Source organism: Scardinius erythrophthalmus (assembly GCF_964197995.2).
Source record: "Scardinius erythrophthalmus genome assembly, chromosome: 15".
NCBI classification, from domain to species: Eukaryota; Metazoa; Chordata; class Actinopteri; order Cypriniformes; family Leuciscidae; genus Scardinius; species Scardinius erythrophthalmus.
In genome coordinates this window covers 29,864,886-29,884,605 of record NC_138235.1, presented here as the reverse complement: position 1 = coordinate 29,884,605, position 19,720 = coordinate 29,864,886, and the positions used below count along the sequence as shown (strand labels likewise).

At 35.9% G+C, this 19,720-nt stretch overlaps 2 protein-coding genes across 7 annotated transcripts in view; both read left to right on the top strand.

The window, feature by feature from the left end:
* Positions 1-947: 947 nt before the first annotated feature.
* hmgn3 (high mobility group nucleosomal binding domain 3) lies at positions 948-7,532 on the top strand (the record flags this gene model as incomplete). 3 transcript variants are annotated; one of them, XM_081386665.1, is made up of 7 exons in its annotated part: positions 1,006-1,176; positions 3,490-3,540; positions 3,642-3,671; positions 4,003-4,050; positions 4,331-4,438; positions 6,135-6,234; positions 6,838-7,532. In XM_081386665.1, the coding sequence occupies exons 1-7, from the start codon at positions 1,162-1,164 to the stop codon at positions 6,843-6,845; spliced, it is 360 nt and encodes a 119-aa protein (XP_081242791.1). In that variant the 5' UTR covers positions 1,006-1,161. The 3 variants fall into 3 exon arrangements, with proteins under 3 accessions (XP_081242792.1, XP_081242791.1, XP_081242790.1); XM_081386666.1 differs by lacking the exon at positions 6,135-6,234 and having other exon boundaries at positions 948-1,176; XM_081386664.1 differs by lacking the exon at positions 6,838-7,532 and having other exon boundaries at positions 1,013-1,176; positions 6,135-6,248.
* A 4,452-nt stretch (positions 7,533-11,984) lies between these two features.
* phip (PHIP subunit of CUL4-Ring ligase complex) overlaps positions 11,985-19,720 on the top strand; it is a 35,278-nt gene continuing 27,542 nt past the window's right edge. For 2 of the 4 annotated variants that reach the window (XM_081387666.1, XM_081387665.1), the window contains exons 1-7: positions 11,985-12,380; positions 12,492-12,550; positions 12,635-12,664; positions 12,816-12,875; positions 15,219-15,369; positions 16,141-16,239; positions 16,515-16,675. In XM_081387666.1, coding sequence (XP_081243792.1) covers positions 12,341-12,380; positions 12,492-12,550; positions 12,635-12,664; positions 12,816-12,875; positions 15,219-15,369; positions 16,141-16,239; positions 16,515-16,675 — 600 coding nt within the window. In that variant the 5' untranslated portion in view covers positions 11,985-12,340. Of the gene's footprint in view, positions 12,381-12,491; positions 12,551-12,634; positions 12,665-12,815; positions 12,876-13,167; positions 13,443-15,218; positions 15,370-16,140; positions 16,240-16,514; positions 16,676-19,720 lie in introns of those variants that run through there. The other 2 variants (XM_081387667.1, XM_081387668.1) reach the window with 2 other exon arrangements.

Here is a 19,720-nt window from a genome sequence, read left to right as displayed (position 1 = left end):
ATGCAAGACCATTTGTCAGCACATGGCATTGTGTATGGAGTGATCTCCAGAATCAGATCCATGCGTGGCCTAGAAATGTATGCTTGACACATGCACAACCAGGAAATCTCTGATTGTCTTCTCTTGAGTGCTGCATGCTTCCAGAGATACATGTGTGTTGTGAAGCATGGTAGAATGTTAACTATTGTGAACTTACTATAGAGTGTCACCCATTGTAAGGTCATGGCAGAGATGTGGCCATTGTGAGGTCATTGTGGAGGGATGCTATTGTGCTTGTGGGGCGAATGGTTCTATGCATTTAACCTTGAAATCACATGACGGTCACATGTGAATCGGTTATATCAATCAATAATCTGTTATAGGTTTATAGCATGCATCTGAAGAAACCTGTCAAGAAAATAGGAGAATGTCTAGGTCACATTTCATCCACAATTAAACCTATTTTAGTATCATAAAGGTGGTTTTTGATTTTGGGGTGAAATGTGACCTGGTCTGTGACCTTTCTGTGAGATTTGTTTGTACCTCATCATAATGCACTTTAGCTTATAATGTTACAGATTCGCGTTTCTTATCCATTCATGCTTATTTAACTGGTGTGATACTACAGTAGAGGATAAAAAATAAAAAATAAATGAAGTAAATGTTATTCGCTACGTTTTTTAGTTATTTAGTATGGACACCATTTTTCTTTTTCAGTGTACGCATACATTTTATTTAAAGGCCTCGCATACGTTTCCCATAAAGCCGAGCGTGTGGTGTCAAGCGTGGATTGGTTTGTCGTCACTTTATCCCCCCTCACGCGGACCTTTAAACCCATCCAATAGAAAGCGCTCTAATTTGCATACAGAGAGCGCGTAACCAATGAGCTTGACAGGCTGAAGAGCTTTCCTCAATTCAAACCAATATCTGAGGGCGTTATATTAACATATTCGCTTCGCAGACCAATCGCTTTGAGGAATGGCGGTTAAGTGTGGACTGAACTGACCAATGGACAAAGACGAGGGTAGAGTCTGAGGTCTGCATAATATTAACATGTTATTACCAGAGGTGTTTTAGATATTGATCCTGTATTCGGTGGTAGTTAAACTCATTCCCTCATCTCACAGGTCCATACCTGCTTTTCTAATTTAATAAAGGCAAGTGACAGGAAAATTTGAAAAAATGCCCAAGAGGAAGGTAAGTCAGTTTATATTTACAATTTCCTAACATATCCTCGATTTTCCCTCTTTTTTTTTTTTTTTTTTTAAGAAATAGCGGCTCGCGTTTTAACGATGAGAACGAACACAACGCCGAGCAGGTAAAGACGAGGATCAAGTTTTTAAAGCGTTCTATCCTAATCCGCGGGTTGGATTATGGAATCCTGCAAAGGCAATGGAACGTTCGATCATCTTTGCATTCGATCCTCGTCACTTGCTGATTTCCTCCATGATCGTTGGCGGTTTAATAACCCGATGTCTCTTTCGCAGTGAATTTGCCACTCCGTGCGCACTTGTACTGAATGTCACTTTGCGGTGATGCTTCAGTCGCCCTCGGTTAGACTCGAAACCGAGAGCTCTGCTCGAATGCGTCTGATACTCGCTGACCTCCATTTTAAGATGTTCGTTTTTTATTAGCTCACTTTCGTCGATCGATAGAGGTCCCCCATTATTTTTGCATAGCCATGTTTGAACCGACAGGCTCTTCCTCCACCCCCATTGCGGAGCGGCAGACCCGTATGTAACAAAGCGCTCTGTCAGTCACACTCAACTCTTTCTCTCATTTTAAGGCGATTATGACGGGAGACAAAACGAAACTGTGCTAAACTGTGACTTAATTGGATAAAACGACAAAATAAAAATAGTATAAATATAACAGCACGTTTGCACGACTAATGATGCTTTATCGACAATGATCCAAAGTCCACCGAGCTTCACTATCCCACATCAGCGGGGGGCGTCGACTAATGCCTAACAATGTGGGGGTTTAACACCCCCTACCCCCCACAAATTTGTGGTAATCAGAAATTAAAAAAATAATTGAAATTATGACCGTGTTGTATCAGCCAGATATGTTCATGATGGAGGGAATGAAGCGGGAGTTTCTCTAGGGGGAGTGTCTCTCTTCAATTAGTGAGGCTAAACAATGGACACTTTCCAAGAATAGGTTCCAAAACTTCTCAAAGCAAAAAAAGTAATAATAATACTAATAAATTAAATGCTGCTTTTTCAACGAATGGTCAGTGTTAATGAAATTAGGTGCCTTTTTTCAGGCACCTCAAAATGTCAAATTTCTATTTAGCTTATACTATTATGATATAAGTGATTAGTGTGATTTAGTTTTTTTTTTCCTATTTATAAACGTTAAATAAACAAAATAGAAAGTTGAAATGTATATATAAAAAAAAAAGGTGGCAATTCATCTGTCCCTTATTATTGGTTATCTGATCAGGGACAAAATATTGGCCTGTAACGTTAGTTGCTGATAAACTTATGTAATAATTTTATATGTACAGGAAATGTTCCTTTTTTTTATTAATTTGTTAAGTAACAATGATTGAGTAATGATTAAACTTGACAATTGCAGCAAACACTAAAGTTTGTGTAAAAATTGAATGATATTTAAATGTTTTTCTGCCGTGCTATAAATGTTACCTTTTTTTGGAACTATACGGTTATCTGGACCACACCTATTTGGGTGGGTAGGGTTAGGGTTAGGTTAACCGTATAGTACATTTACGTGTGGTCCGGTTAACCGTTTTTCGTGTTTTTGCAAGATTGTGTGTAGCAGAATTGCAGCCAAAATTTTGAACATAAATAAATAGTATGTTTTTGGTCATTATAATACGCTCACAATGAATTGAATATCAACAGGTTATGTCAAAACAACATTGTATGATTGTAATTGTTGGATACAGAGAATAGTCTAGACCTCGGAAGTCAAGCTACTTTGTTAAATAATGGTTCTAACAACACATGAAATGTGTGTATCTATTTTTTTTAAAGAATTAAATAAAATACCAATTTCTGGAAAGTGCTAGACATAAAATTATTTTTAAAATTCAAAAACTTTTCAAGCTTTCCCATTTACATACATTGAGTATACTATAAAATGCATTATACACAGATCTAAATTGGCATCCAGTTTATTAGAGTGTGTAGATGTGGCATATTAAATTGTGCCCAGAGAACGAGTAAACAAGTAGTAAAAGTACCAGAGATAAATTACTATATACACCATATCTGATTATAATGAAGTCTGACAAGCAAAAGCCACTTATGGTGAACATTGTGTGTGAACTGAGATGAATTAGCTGCTCTTTGCAAGTGTCACTTTATCAGTAAAAGATAACCTGTTGGCATCTAAATAGTGACATGTCCTCAAAGTACTTTGTCTCAGAAATATTTTTTTAAATCGTATTCAATCCTGTACCTGTCACACACAATAAAAAATGTATTTATGTGAAGAAATGTCCGTATGTACAAATTTTGCATGTTCGTTGTGTCTATGCAGTCACCCGAGGGAGCGGAGGCCAAAGACGCCACCAAAGTTACTAAGCATGAGGTAATTAAAATTTATTTCTTTTTCAAATGTAAAACTGCTAACAGCACAGATGTAAAAATCATGTTTTATGTACATCAAAATAATGTTTTTCCATCTTATAGCCCACTCGGAGGTCAGAGCGTCTTTCCTCAGTAAGTGTTTACGCTCTCTTTCCATATGCCCAGAAGTCATTTGCATATTCCCTATAAGGGTTAGTGAGCACTAGAAACCAGTCTTGGGAACGGGTTTGTCATAAACCTATAGTGCTATCACATGCCCTCTGGGTATCCTGGACTACAAACGCATGGACTAGTATTATTACATTGTATTTTCCACTTAGATTGGTCTAGTTTAATTGAAATTGTTCTTAAACTTCTATATTATTGTGTCAAAATATAATTACCACTCATTGTGGCCTTTGCGTTGTCTGTTATGACACTGTTTTTAACTTCCTTCATCCTGTTGTCTTTTTTCAACCCTCAGAAACCAGCTCCCAAACCTGAACCAAAGGCCAAAAAACCAGCTGCCAAGGTAACAGCTCTCTCTTTCTCACTATCTATCTCCATCTTTGTGGCATTTTACATTTTTAGCAAGTTTTTGCATGTGCTTTGCATTGTGGTTAATTTCTTTCCTCCATATATGAAAGTATTTTGCACATTAGGTGGAGTTTGTGTATTGTATGGACAGTTATGGATGATTTTGTTGCATTTAGAGAGAGCTGGTGTGATCTGGCCGGTGTGTTTTGGAGCAATTAAAATTGGTTTGGTACACAATTATTTCATTTGTTGTTCCATTTGTGTTCTATGCACAGAAGCCATCCAATGACAAAGCGGTAAAGGAGAAGAAGGGCGGAGCCAAAGGAAAGAAAGAGGAGAAAGAATCTGCGCCCACTGCAAATGGAGAGACCAAGCCAGAGGAGGTGGGCTAACTCTTTTTTTTGTTTGCTAATGCCATTGCCTAGCATTTTCAGTACTTATCTACGTGATCTTAATAGAGGAAACAATGTGAGATGGCTCATTGAAGAGCACAAATGAAGTATAATCATAATGATACTTTATCCCTAAAAACCTACGTATATATACATTACCGTTCAAAAGTTTGGGGTTGGTAAGATTTTTCAATGTTTTTTAAAGGGATAGTTCACACAAAAATTAAAATGTTGTCATTATTTACTCACCGTGACCCTCATGTTGTTCCAAACCTGTATGAGTTTCTTTCTTCTGTTGAACACAAAAGAAGATATTTTGAAGAATATTGATAACCAGACAGTTGACGGTAGCCATTGACTTCCATAGTATTTATTTTCCTACTATAAAAGTCAGTGGCTACCGTCAACTGTTTGATTGCCAACGTTCTTTAAAATACATCTTTTGTGTGAACAGAAGAAAGAAACTTGTACAGGTTTGGAACAACATGAGGGCGAGTAAGTGATGACAAAATGTTCATTTTGGGGTGAACTATCCATTTAAGTCTCTTATGCTCACCAAGGGTGCATTTATTTGATCAAACAATATTGTGAAATATTACAATTTTAAATAATTTCTTCTTCTTTTTTAATATATTGCATAAAGTAATTTATTCCGGTGATGCAAAGCTGAATTATCAGCATCGTTACTCCAGTCTTCAGTGTCACATGATCATCCAGAAATCATATTGTCTCAGAAATCATTTATTAATGTTGAAAACAGTTGTGCTACTAAATATTTTTGTAAAAATACTTTCTTTTCAGGATTCTTTGATGAATATAAAGTTCAAAAGAACAGCATTTTTTTTTCTTTTGTGGCATTTTAAATGTCTTTACTGTCCCTTTTTTTAACCAATTTAATGCATCCTTTCTGAATAAAAGTATTAATTTAAAAAATATAAATATATTGCTGACCTCAAAATTTGAACAGTTGTGTATATGTCTACTTTTTATTTTTATACATTGGTCATTTATTATTTTATAACGCACATCAAGTTGCTAAACTGAGCTCAGGCCTTGCAAAAGGTACATTTTGCCTGCATTTTGTCACGAGAGCCGTCTCCCCTCCCTCAAAATGCTCTGAGATTACTCAAATTGCCCTCCAGGACACGAAAAATGTTTTCTTAGAACATTTGTTGTGTGAGCAAGAATGAAAGAGCAGACATGTGAGGTGGGAAAGAATGCCCTAGTTACAGACATGTTGTGGTGGATTCTGGATGGTTTGTTCTAAAATGACTGGGTGTGAATTGGTGGCATTATGTAAAGTTTAGAAGGGCTGACGGTGACAAACGGGTATAATACGGCTTTAAAAAATAATACAACTTAAGGATAATATTCTTTGTTATATTTATATGTTGTTGTGTCAAATGAACTACTGTAAACCAGCTTATACTCTTAATCATGAATCTTAGATCTTTAGATAATGGCCGATTTCGTTGGATCAGTGTATCTCCATCTTAATATAATTTGTATAACTTGCTTTTCTAATCCTCTTGTGACAAAATTATTAGGGAAACATGACAATTTATTGTTCAGTGCTCTGTACTAACATGGATTACTGACCAATATCTAATGGTCTTATCCTGTATCCCTTCCCATGGCTTCTCAAACACCTGCATGTGCCCTCACACACACACACATACACACACAGATCTGTGTCTCACGCTCATCTGTCAGTGTGTCATCATGGAGAAGTTCCGCCCCCTCCTTCCTGTCCATCCGAGGGCAGAGCGAGAGTGTTAGAGTAAAGGGTACGAGAGTTTGAAGAGTGCAGTGTGTTTGTGTGCTCGTCGCTGTACAGTCTAGATTTATTTGTGTCTCTTTGTTAGACTATACAAAAAAATCACGGTAAACAGAATGTTCATTACATATGACATCATTTTGATATTATGAATCGCATCTAAAAGATTTTGAAGTGTTATTTCAGAGCCACTATCTTCACCAGACGGTACAAAAAATGTTTTGCAAAAATAATCACTGTTTTAAACCAGGTTTTCTGAATATTAATGGGGCAGATAAACACATTGATTAGTATATCAACATTAGGTTGGGATAGAAGAAAGATTTTTCTTTTTTAAATACATGTAAGGATATAAATGCACTCTGCAATCTGTTTTGTCCTGCTATTATAAAGCATGTTACGTTTAATAAATCATCATGATTTCCAATTTGAGGTAAATTGGTCATCATCTGTATGTGGGCTTACTCGTACTAACCGAGTGGTTTTGGTTGCGTCTGTCTGACTTCTCATAACTAACAGTTTAGAAAAACGAAATAAATCATATCAATACTCTGTCCTTTACATTTAAGAAGTAATTGACTTTTTTCTTTTGTGCTTTTTTCCCCCTGTGTAGGAAACTGAGACGGCCGATGCCGAGGCTGAGGAGAAAGAGTGATTGAAGTTGTTTTCTGGAATAACAAAGAACATTTTTTATTCCTATTGAGTATTTTGTAAAATGCAAACTTTTTTTAGACTTATCGTACTAGATTTCCTTAGCTAAAAGTCGACTCACACTCCCCGCTGAAGCACCGTACCCATCTCCTTCTCTTTCATCCGACAGAAGGATAGATTAACTTCAAGGAAAAGCAACAATTATTCTTGAATATTTCACCAGCAGCTCGCCTGCCAAATTCAGCCACTTCCGGTTCATCTTTTGCCACCAGAGTGCATAGCCTTAGCTCCATGTATTTGGTTACTAAGGTCTTTGGTGTGTATTGTCTTTAAGTCTTGTTATTAATTGGTTGAATATCTTAAAAATGAGAGGGAGTTAATAGGGACGAGAGATTTGAGTTGTAACCCTTCGCCTTTTTTTAATCTCCTTTGTAGCATTTTAAGATTCAAGTGAGTTCTTTTAAAATTGCTGAATTAAACATGACCCTTAACAGTGGCAGATATCCATAGCAATAAACAAGTGGTGCTTTGTGCTAGAAGGTTAGGAAAACTCTACAAGAACTGAATCTCTTGACAAATGTAAAAGTCCACAAAACTGGTTTGAGATACTCTCTGTAAAATGTTTTCAAATAAAAGATGAATAAACGGTCAATAGACTATTGTGTGCTTGTTACTGGTTGTTTTTTTAATGCTCCGCAAGTACTGGGTTGTCATTATTCTCACAGATACAAAAGTTCAAAGCAGCCTTAAAGGGATAGTTGACCCAAAAATGAAAATTCTGTCATCATTTACTCACCCTCAAGTTGTTCCAAACCAGTATGAGTTTCTTTCTTCTGTTGAACACAAAAGAAGATATTTTGAAGAATGGCGGAAGCCAAACAGTTGATGGACCCCACTGACTTGCATTTTTTTTCTCCATACCATGGAAGCCAATGGGGTCCATCAACTATTTGGCTTCCGCCATTCTTCAAAATATCTTCTTTTGTGTTCAACAGAAGAAAGAAACTCATACAGGTTTGGAACAACTTGAGGGTGAGTAAATGATGACAGAATTTTCATTTTTGGGTGAACTATCACTTTAAGGCCTGTTCACACCAAGAACGATAACTATATTAGCGTCCACACCAGCGGACGATATTCTGTTTATTCTGAGCGTGCACTGCAGTTATGACATCTAGCATTTAAAATGTTCTAGCTCTTAAAAGTTGGATGGATTCTGATTGGCTGCCAATGTTTTAATCGTTCATGAGCTGGGAAAAAAAAAATTTGCTCTGAAAGTGATTCCAACTGTATTGTTAGTTGTGGTGTGGACTCTGATATTTCTGATATAAGGGTGCCGTGCGTTCGATGTCGACGAAAGGTCAAAAGCGTCAGTATATGACGCCCAAGGATGAGAATGCGTTGGATATTTTATATTTAGTATGATTTTTAGTACTATATCATTAGCGTTAGTTATCGTCCTTGGTGTGAACGGGCCTTTAGTGTTGGTATACATTTTAACCCTCTATGATACACATGATGATATTGAAATCCAATATATACATACTGTAGCTCAAACTAAAGTTTTGGGGGAAGAATATACATGTAAATTAAATAAAATAATAAATATGTAAGAAAATAAAATATTGGTACAACAATGAGAAATGGTTGTACCAATGTGTCTTTCATAAACTGATATAATTCTACATTTGAAATGAGAATTTAATTAAACCTTATAATTTATCCTTTAATATAAAGGCATAGCTCACCCTTAGTTGGATTTTCTGTGTATTAATTAAATCATAATTGTGTTATGCATAAACACAATTATATTACTTAGATAAACTAATTTCAGTAACAACTGATGCCACTATCTATTAAAAAAATGCAGAATTGTCATCCATCTATTGCCATCCATTGTGGTTAATGTTTCCTCAATTTATTGTAAAATTATATTTGATAAACATCTGTGAACAAAACGTATTTAACTTCTAGATGCTTTAAAAATCCAGATGTAAAATAAATGTAGAGCACTTCATGTTTTCCTCTTAGAGAGTTTAGAGATAACTCTAGACTGACTTAATACAGCATATTATTGATTTATTTAAAGACTGTACTTTTAATTCCAACAATGCAATTGGTAGTTTTCTGAATAGGGAGTAAGTGAAGAAAAAAAATGACAACACTGTACCATAGAGAGTTAACTTTGTGGAAAACTCTTGAGGGTCCAGGGTGTTTAGTCCAAAGCTACAAAAGCCTTTCAGTGTAGTTCTTTATACACAGACACATGTGACCCTAAACACACACAAACACACTCACTAAATACAACTGCTGATGTCAGAAAGTGAAAGGTCAGCAATGCCGCGGGGAGGCAGGAACGGAGAAGAGGAAATGAACGGACTGACAACCCTCGTTGGTCTGGCCTTCTGTCTTTCTGCAGGCCCAGCCAATAGATAAAAAGCCCCATAAAGTAATAAAACTGTTAATGGTCTCACACAAACAACATGTTTCTGAAATGTAATGAAAGTGCTTCTTTCTCTCAAATTGATATTTTATCCCCCTGAGGATCTATAGTATACACTTGTCAGCAATGTTGGGCATTTTCATATATTTACTGTTGCTTATTTGTGATAAGGATGCCTTTAGAAAGCAAGCACATGAACACAAATATATATTAAAACAGTTATTTAGCGTTTAATATTAGTCCGAATGAGGTCTGATTCAAATTAGACAGGAAACTGATCACATTATTATTTTCTACATTGCATAAGTTCAAATAAATGCCATGAAAACTCTCATGCAATTGAGTCCAAAATGTCACTAACTCTATATCAAAACTGGACAAAAATCTGGCCTTAATTATATGATTCAGTTTATAATACATATGTTGTTGATGCATTATTATCAATAAACATTATATATCAAATACATACATGTTACCCATAATTCAGGAGTTGCATCCCTCACTTTTAATATTTTTATAAGGCCAATTGTATCCTTTTTTTTACTGATTATTACTAGAGGTTACTCTTTCACAAATCTTTTTGTCCGTAATTATTATTATGTGAAAGTATCTGGAAGGTTCAGATGAATCTAGAAAGATCCAAGGAGGCAAAAACTCCAACTGGATTAATTTACCCTTCCAACCTTTGACCCATGTTTGGCCCCTAAACTCTTCATCTGAAATGTTAGTCCTGACCTCCAGTGGCAAGAAGAAATACTGCACGCCCCTGATCATAAAACAACAGTGTTCTTCAAATTTATTATCTTTAATACAATATATTTTAAGAAGGTGTTTAATATTTTTATTTTTAGTATTCTGAAACAAAGTTAGTCATTCTTTCAGTGTATTTTTGCTTTTGTCTGAACCTACTTATGAAGTTTTTTGCCTACTCAGCCACTTCACCAGATCACCACCGTTTCTCAAAAGTGTGATAAGTTGCATCAGTTTTGCTTAAGTACCCTTGAAGCCAAAGCTGCTATATTCATGTACTTCTCAGGTATCTGAATGCTTTTCTCCAACATGTTTACTCTTAATGTCAGTAGTTTAGCAAGTGTTACATCACTTAATGCAGTTAGGACTAACTGTTGAACTAAGGGTTTTCCTAGCAAGGGCACTTAACAATTTACCTCATCCTTAAAAACAAAGTCAAAGATTGTATCAAAGTCACCTTTTTAGCTCAGAGAAAAACAGAAAAGACAAACCTCAAACACTTTTGTAATGCCTCACGTTGACTTAATACAAGATACTGCAGTAATTGTATCTTTGTGGATCTAATGGTAATGTCACTGTACACAGAAACACAAAAACACACGCTTATTTTATTATAAGTCTAAAGACCAACCCTGCAAAAAAAATAAATAATAATTAAGAGATATTAGTATTTAGATTGTTCAGACCATAAAGTAAATGGTAAAACTTTAGTTTAGGGTCCACTTCTCACTATTAACTAGTTGCTTATCATGAACATTACAAGGATATTTGCTGTATTTGCTACATATTAATGCATTATTCTGCATGACCTTATTCTACATTCCTACACAATACCTAAACGTAATAACTACCTTACTAACTATTAATAAGCAGTAATTATGTGTTTATTAAGGCAAAAGTCATAGTAATTGGACCCCAATCTAAAGTGTGACCAAGTAAACTAATAGTAAAACAAGTGTTTATTAATAATTAAGTAAACTGATTTAGGAGGCAGTCATACAACATTAAAAATGCCTGTTGAGTTCTAACCTTCTGTGCTTGAGTATACTTATACTAGTTTACTTATGTAATTAAGGCCGTAGGATGAGACTTCATAAAACTTCAACTGGCTTATTTAAAGTCAACATCCACACTCCTTATGCCACCAATTGCTTAATTACCATTCAGATAAAAACGAAAGAAGAAATATGTACAATACTTGTATGTAATGAGTAGCCTACAATGTTATGGACAGAGGTATATGAAAATATTTTGCACAATTTAACTGTTTTACACAATCTTTAACTAAACATGGGCACACAATCTGCATGTTGTTTCTTTAAAATAGATATGTGTGAGTGACATAGATACATAAATAAAATCACCAATGTCCTATTTGTCTGGCGTTGCCATTAGTCACTGGATTCCTGTAACTCACAAGGTTTAATTCATTACATTCTCCCTGTTTACTACCCTTCCCCCATTTTACTGCCCGCTCGCTTTTGGGAAAGAAATGGAGGACTTCCCGATCCAAATCACAACCAAGAGAGGGGGTGGGTTCCTTGAAATAAGTCTGGTTTATGATTTAAATGAATAGACTTTTATACATCTCACGACCACACAAATACGGTGGTTATATTGGGGTGTTTGATAAGCTTCAATATGCTGTTGTGGGAGAAACATGGTGTGAGATCCGAGCTTCGCTGCCCGCAAGGTCGACAGACCTAGGAAAAAGAGGCGCCATTAAAGCTCAGGGTCCGGGATTTAGCAAACAAATAGCAGTAGCCCGAATAAATAGTTAAGTTTTTGCATAAAATGAGGCACCATTGCCTTCTTTTCCCCCTTCAGCGTTAGCATCACAGCCTCCCTGACAGCACAGTCCTGCGCGTTCGTACTAGACTCTACTCGTGTATTCCTGCGCAAAGGGGTTGTGCTTTACAGAGAGAGGAGCAGGAGGGGGGGTGTGGAGCGAAAACTGAAACCCAAAATATTAACGAACATCCTTAAGGTGCATTAAACTGCATGTTTTAGAAACATCGTTTCTTGTCAACCCCAAACGCCCCGTGCCCGAGAATTTTGTCCGCATACACGTTGTGCCTAAGAGGGGACTATTTTGCGCGAGCGCGGAAGGCTTAGAGCGACGTACCGGATCTGCTTTCCGTGTGTGTTGGGTGAATGGAGGCGCAGCTCTTCCTGGTGAACAAACACTGACAACTATAGGGCAGCCTAGCGATACCCGCTTCCCAGAACGGCCACACACACCTTCTCCTTCACCCCCAAAACAACCCTAAACATGGCTGCTGAGCGTAAACACGTCGCGCAGTTGAAATCCGGTGAGTAAAAGGGATTGAGAAAGGTGACGCTGGAGTATTTTTATATACATCTGCCTTTCCCACCACGTCCTTCTTGAAAGCTAATGTAGCTCATTCTCCCCCATCTCGCAGAACTGTACTTCCTAATAGCCCGATTTTTAGAAGCTGGACCTTGTCAGGACGCGGCAGAGGTGGGTGATTTTGTAAAATAGGATTGTAAACGACATGTCTGGAGAAGATTGAACGGTAATTTGCTATTTTTGTGCTTTTTTCAGACCTTGATACGGGAGGTTCAGGAGAAGGAGGTAAGCAGCGCGAGCCTTACTCGCGTCGCATCTCACTGCGCTGCACTTTAGGCTGCTAATTTAACGCAGATTTCATTTTTATGCTTTAAAAACACAAACCTGACCCCTTAGAATTTACCCAAACCCATTTAACACCATTTTCCAATTACAGCTGTTACCCAAAAGGATTGACTGGACTGGCAAAGAACACCCAGGGAGTTACGAAAATTTGGTAAGGGATCCCTATAACAGAGAGAAAACTTTTTAGAGAGCAAAATAAGAAATTGAATTTCCCGCAATTTTAAATCAGGAAAAAACTTAACCCGAACACACGGGGAAAAACCAACCTCAGGGTTAGAAAGGACTGCCTTCGGATGAACCCAGAACCTGGCCTGACCTCAGGGATGTGAGTTTGGACACAGAGGTGTGCACAAGGTGTAAATAGATGTTAAATTCGATGTAGAAATAAAGAGACGTCATGAATGTGGTGCTATAAGGGGAAGGGAGCGGAGGGAGGAGGGACCAGTGCGCAGAGACTGAAAGCGGGGCGGGATGGAGGCGCACTGCTCCATCTAACACAACAAGTCAGGGTAAAATACTCCTTTTACCTTAGTTTATTACACTTAAACTAAGCTTTTGGAGCAGGGGACATCAGAGCCGGAGCCCTAGAGGATCTTAGGAGGGTAATGGGACTTTTAAGTTGCCCTGACAATGCTTCTTTTTTTTCGGAGGAAATTCTTTTTGAACAGTGCTGTGAGACTTGAGGCCGATAACACAAACGAGAGGTACATCGAAATGAGTACGTATTGATTAATTTATTAATTACGATATTTAGAAAGGTAAATAAATTATTAATCGGACTATTTGCATTTTTCAGTAGCTCGCTATTCCTCGTGTGGATATATCACTCAGGAAAACGATTTGATTCCGCATTCGAAGTGAGAGATACAGAAATATCTTGATTTTAAAACTTAGTGTGTTTTGATCCAGCCCCTGTGATGGCCAACCCCCACTATATATCAGTTGCGTAACTAAAAGACTCGACAGTCTTGTTGATCATACAGGCTGTTACCGTTGTATCTCTGTCGTCTCTTGTCCACGCTGAAATTCACACACATTGTAGCGATAATCTGTTATATTGTATTCGCGATTGTCTCGCGGATGATCTCGCGCGCCGTTACGCCACTAGATCCCCGTATTATATTGAGTGAATGCGTGTGTGTTAGCGTTTGTGTGTGATCGTTCGTGGATGATTTCATTACCGTGTGTGAAGACGTTAAAGCCCGTGCCTGCAGATTGTGGGTAGGAATAACGGACACGAGGCTTCACCGCCTGATGTTGGCGCTGTCAATTAATTTTTTTTTTTTGTGTGTCAGGTCTCGAGTCCCTCGATCAATATGTTAATGAGCTATGCAATCTGCATTAATTATCATTATTCATAAGATTAATTAAATAATGATGATAATAACAACATTGCATATAAATAAATTATATTTTCATATTTATTAAATAAATACACGCATTTTTAAATAAAATGTACATTCAAACAATTTACATTTTATTACTGATTTTTTTCCAAAGTGTTTATTAATGTAATAATTAAAATGTTTGTTAATTAATATTTTATGCGCAAAATAATTTACATGTAATGGAATAATAGTAATTAGGGATAATTCATCAACAACTGACAGCTATGTTTAGATGATACCATTGTTAAATACTGATTTTAATTGTATAATTAATGTTTTTAATTCATTTACCCTGATTCACTCACTGTTAAACATGGCCTTATTTATAAAATCATTAGCTTAGCGGTGTGTGCGCGCGCGTGTTTGTGTGCATGTGTGTGTGTCGACCAATAGGATGACGCTAAATGCAATTAAAGCCACATTAATTACTGGCCTGCAGTTGGACGCTGGATCTGCTGAACAGGCTTGATAAAAGATGCCCGTACTGACGCGTTGCGCTATGGGACGCACATTTTACTCTGTAGATTAGATTCATCTCTAGGGAGAATATGGACAGATAATAAAAAAGCTTTCCAAAAATATATTGGTTTGAGTCGTCTATAATCCTCTAAAGGTTTTTTTATTATGCTATTATGTGGACGGTTTGCGTACATTGCCAATGTCTGTTAAATGGCTGTATTTAAATATATACTTTTATTTTATTATCTAATTATTTTTAATACACGTTCATTATATGAAATTATTTCATGCTGATACTGATCTTTTTTAATTAAAGCCTTCACATTACATCCTTTAATGAAATTTTCTGCTACAACATTCAAATTTAATGACTTAATGATATAATTGTAATTATATTTTAAAAGGTATTTATGTATAGTAATGTTAGGACTGTAAATTATTTGCCAGGTTGCAAAATTTTTGCATTTATATTGGCATAAAAACATGTTCGCTTTTTTATTTTCTACTTTTTTTGTTTAAATCTACTTTCTATGCATACACTATTGCAACACAATAATTTAACGTATTGAACATTGTATGAAACAATATAGTTAGGTGTATTAAACAGATCCATTTTCCCTTGTACATGTTTGTGATTGTGTGTATAGGTCAAATTGTACAGGCACGTTTCTTCAGATCACCTGTTGCAGTTGTGTGAGCGAGTGAGCCCTCTTTTAGAGAGGGAAGTGCCAGCCAGCGTACCTGGAGTCAACTCACTGCTGGGAGCCGGACGACAGTCAGTGCTACGTACAAACAAGAGTGAGTCTTTCTGTTTGAAGATTGAACATATTCATCATCCATTTTTATGATAAGCAAATCAACCAGTTAACAGCCAAGTTAAGCATAACAAACAACAGATAACCCCATAACTGTAAAGCAACATAAGATCAGATGTGTATTTGAGTGCTACTGTTTTTTGAATGAAAAACTTGAAGATGGGGAAACACTTTCAAATTCAGAAGATTCATTATAAAGGATTTAACTAGAAATCTTTTTAATATTTACAAATGGCATCTCACTATTGCATCCGATGTGTATGCAAAAGAAAGAGAAATGATAATTGATCAATAGTGGTGGAATTTTCCTCCGTAATGCTGCCTTCAAAATAAAATAGATTTCACTGCAATTAACTTTGGTTACACTTTATTTTAATGTATCCATGTTACAGTGTAATTATACATTTAAGTACTGAGTAATATTAATTAACTACATGTACTTACTTTAGGGTTAGGGTAGAATCAGGGTTTGGTTTAGGGTTAATTGCATGCAATTTTGCATAATTTATACTACTAAAGTAAATACGTGTAACAAGGAAGGACACATTAAAATAAAGTGTTACCAAAACTTCCTATAACATTATCAAGAATATTGCTAGTGTCCATCCAAGAAATAAAACAAAAATGTATAATCCATTTTTTTTTGCAGTGGATATCTGTGTTTTACATCAATCCCAGTTTGTGTCTGTGTGCCTAGGGATTCAATCACTTCTACAGTGTATATTTAATGACAGTCCCACGTGTTTGTTGGCAGGTTGTAAGCACGTGGTATGGAAGGGGTCGGCCCTCGCAGCCCTGCACTGTGGCAGGCCACCGGAGCCGCCAGTCATCTATGGAAGCCCGCCCAATATTGGTAAGTCGCCTCTTATTGGTTGCTATGTTAATGTATTCCAGTGAAAGAAACAACATTCATTTAAATCCTTAGACTTTTCTTAAAACTGTTTTGTATTGGTTAAAATATATATATATTTTTAAAATAAAGTCTTTGGTACATATGCGTTTTAGAAATTTAGAAAAATGTGGACCATTTTGACCATTTGAAGCAAGAATTTGCTTTGGATGCTGTAGATTCAAATATAGTGTATTTGCTCTCATGTTGTTTTGCTGGATATGTCTTGTGTGCTACAGTGGAAACAGTATACAGTCGGAGGCTGAATGGCTCATATCGGTTGGGTCAGCTGGTCCCTACAGCTGTTTACCAACACATGAAGATGCACAAGAGAATTCTGGGCCACCTTTCATCTGTGTACTGTGTCACCTTCGACCGCACCGGTCGCCGCATCTTCACAGTAAGACATCTGGTTTTATGACACTTTTTTGTTGTTGAATGTGCTTATCTTTTTTTGAGTATGAAAAATATTTGTAAATTTATGAATGAATTATAAAACTGAATTGTGCAGGTTTTTAGAGCACTGTATGTTTCAGAAACATATTTCTGAACATTCGTGTTGTGTGCCCTCCCTTGACTGCTTTTTGAGTATAGTATTCTGGAGTGTATTACATCAGGTTATGGAATTTTAATTTGTTCGTTATGTTCTTGTGCTGTCAGAGTGTGTGTGTGTGTGTGTGCTTGCATGTGTATCTGGGGATGCGTTTGAATGGTTTGACCACAGGGAAAAGATGCTATATTAATTTATTGTTCAGGTTTATTTATTGTGAGTGTTAATTGGATGGATTTAAGATTTGACTTCAATATTAGCTTTTCGAAAAAGATTTCAAGTTTTTGTTTGAAGACGCTATTAAATAGGACGTTTTTATTTATACCGGAGTCTCAAGGACACCTGGGGGGAAAACAGGCAGTTTGACAGTTGTGATATCCAGGTCTAGATTTGATTGAATTAATATTATTTTTTCTAGCTATGCTCAGCTAATATTTTATTCATTGACTAGAAGTTGCTCTATATTTGATATAGAATATCTATAAAATTTTATATATATATATTTAAAATTCTTATCCAGTGATGATCACAAATGACTAGGAAAGAAATAAAAATATGTGGGAACCTTGTTTACTTTATAGTGTGTGTGGAGGGCAATTCCATATATCCCATAATGTAAATGTGCATTTACACTCTTCTCTTATAATAAGTACCATGACCAGGATGCTTTTGCTTTTTAGCATATTTAATATTCAGTATTTTTAATATTGAAATAAATTCAGAAATATTATTGTATTCTACATAAATTTAGTGAATTGATTAAGCAGTCAGACCATACAAATGCTGACAAGTACAATGTAGCAGATTCAATCTACTTAGTAGTGAAGCCTTTGTGGCTTTGATTAGACGGCATGCCTCATTAAACTGTATACATACAACTGTATGCCTTCCCATTGTGGAATTTAAAGGCTTGTCCCTAAACTTTTTAGGGTGTTGTTAAAGTGTCATATAATAAAACAATTTAGGTCAAGAGCTTTAACATTGCAAAATCCCCAAATGAGCGTAATGGTCTCAAATGACCTATTGAATGGAGGGATCTGATCGCTGTTTGGTCCAGATGTCTGAGTGGGTTGGAGGTTCTGAAAGCATGTGATGCTTTTATGAGTTGAGCTGGGACTTGCCTGTAAGAGGGTTGTATATGTTTACACTGTATGTAGTTACAGTGGTTCAAAAGAACTGTTCTGTTGGACCATTAAAGGGGCCATTGACTAAACTTCTGCTTATTCTACATGGCATTATGCTTTGGATAAAAGCATAAATGAATACGTTGCTCTATCGATTTCTGGCCTGTTTTGATGTGTCTGAGTAATTCATCATGTTCACAAAGTGTTTTCTATGCGTTTTGATTTAAAGGGGTTGGGACCACTAGTAAAAAGGATTACAGGATTTTGAATACAGTTTTTAATTACAGCTCTTTTATCAGAATAACAGTTTGAGTGAAAATCTTTTAGTATTTGGTTTGTCTTATTTTTTTTTTTACTTTAATGACAGCAACACTAAAGATACATGAACTCCACTCGTTTGTGTAAAACATGATGATCATGTTCTCTCTTGCATGATTTGAGGATGATTCAAAGAACATCTTGTGGAAGCAAGGACATCTGAATGTCTGTCTGTACCAAAATTTACATGATCGGTGTCACAATTTGCTTAGTTTGATTAGTGACCTAGAAATAGTGAAGAATATTTCATGTTCATATTACGTCATAATGTGTACATAATTTGTTTTACATTTTTGAGACTTTTTATTTACAGGTTTAAATAAAAAAATACAGATTTGGGCAACACTTTATTTGGTTACACTTTATTTTAAGGTGTCATTGTTACAGTGTAATTATATATTTAAGTACTGAGTAATATTAATTAACTATATGTACTTACTGTAGGGTTTGGGTAGGATTAGGATTTGGTTGAGGGTTAGTTGCATGTAATTATGCATAATTTATTGTTATTACTATGGTAAGTACATGTAACATATGTAACAAGGACACCCTTTACCCTTTATTTTAATGTGTTCTTGTTACACGTTACATGTATTTACTATGGTAATAATTAAATTAGGCATAATTACATGCAACAAACCCTAATCCTACCCTAACCCTATAGAAAGTTCATTTAGTTAATTACTATTACTCAGTAATTACACTGTAACATGAACACATTAAAATAAAAAGTCACCCAGATTTGTATTGTGGTCTTTTTGATAAATCTGTACAGATTTAGTAAATTTTGGAGTCAGTAAGATGCAATATGATCAAAAGTGGCAGTAAAGACGTTAATAATGTTACTTTCTAATCAATCATGGTTTCCAAAAATATTGTTGTTTTTATAATTATTTACTATTATACATTAATTTAGTGTTTAGTGTTACAAAGCGTAGTGTTTCTTTACAAAGTGTCTGGCAGCATAATACATCGTTTTTAGTTGTTTTTGCGGATCCGTGTGAACAGGGATGGTTTTGACGATGTCGTCTGTACGCAAAGGAAGTACTTTTCCGTTTTTAGCACATTGTTCATCATTGAACGTACCCTTAGAATGATTTCTGAAGTAATGACAGCTGGAAATTCAGGTTTGCCTTACCCTTTAAAATATTAAAAATAGAAAAGTTATTTTAAATTGTAATAATATTTGTAATAAAAATCTGATAAATGCTGCCTTGCTGTAACAGACTTCTTTCAAAAACATAAAAAAAACTTACCGACCCTAACCTTTTGAACAGTAGTGTACTTCATAAATCTGACTCGGCTCTATGGCCCTTTGTTGAATTTTCTGTGAGTAGTTCTATTCTTTTGTTCAATGTTGTGCTTCACTGGAAACTCTGTCTTAATTTCCTAGTGACTAAAAGGGTATTTTTAGACAGTGAGCCTTCTGAGCTCACAGGGACAGATAATGTTT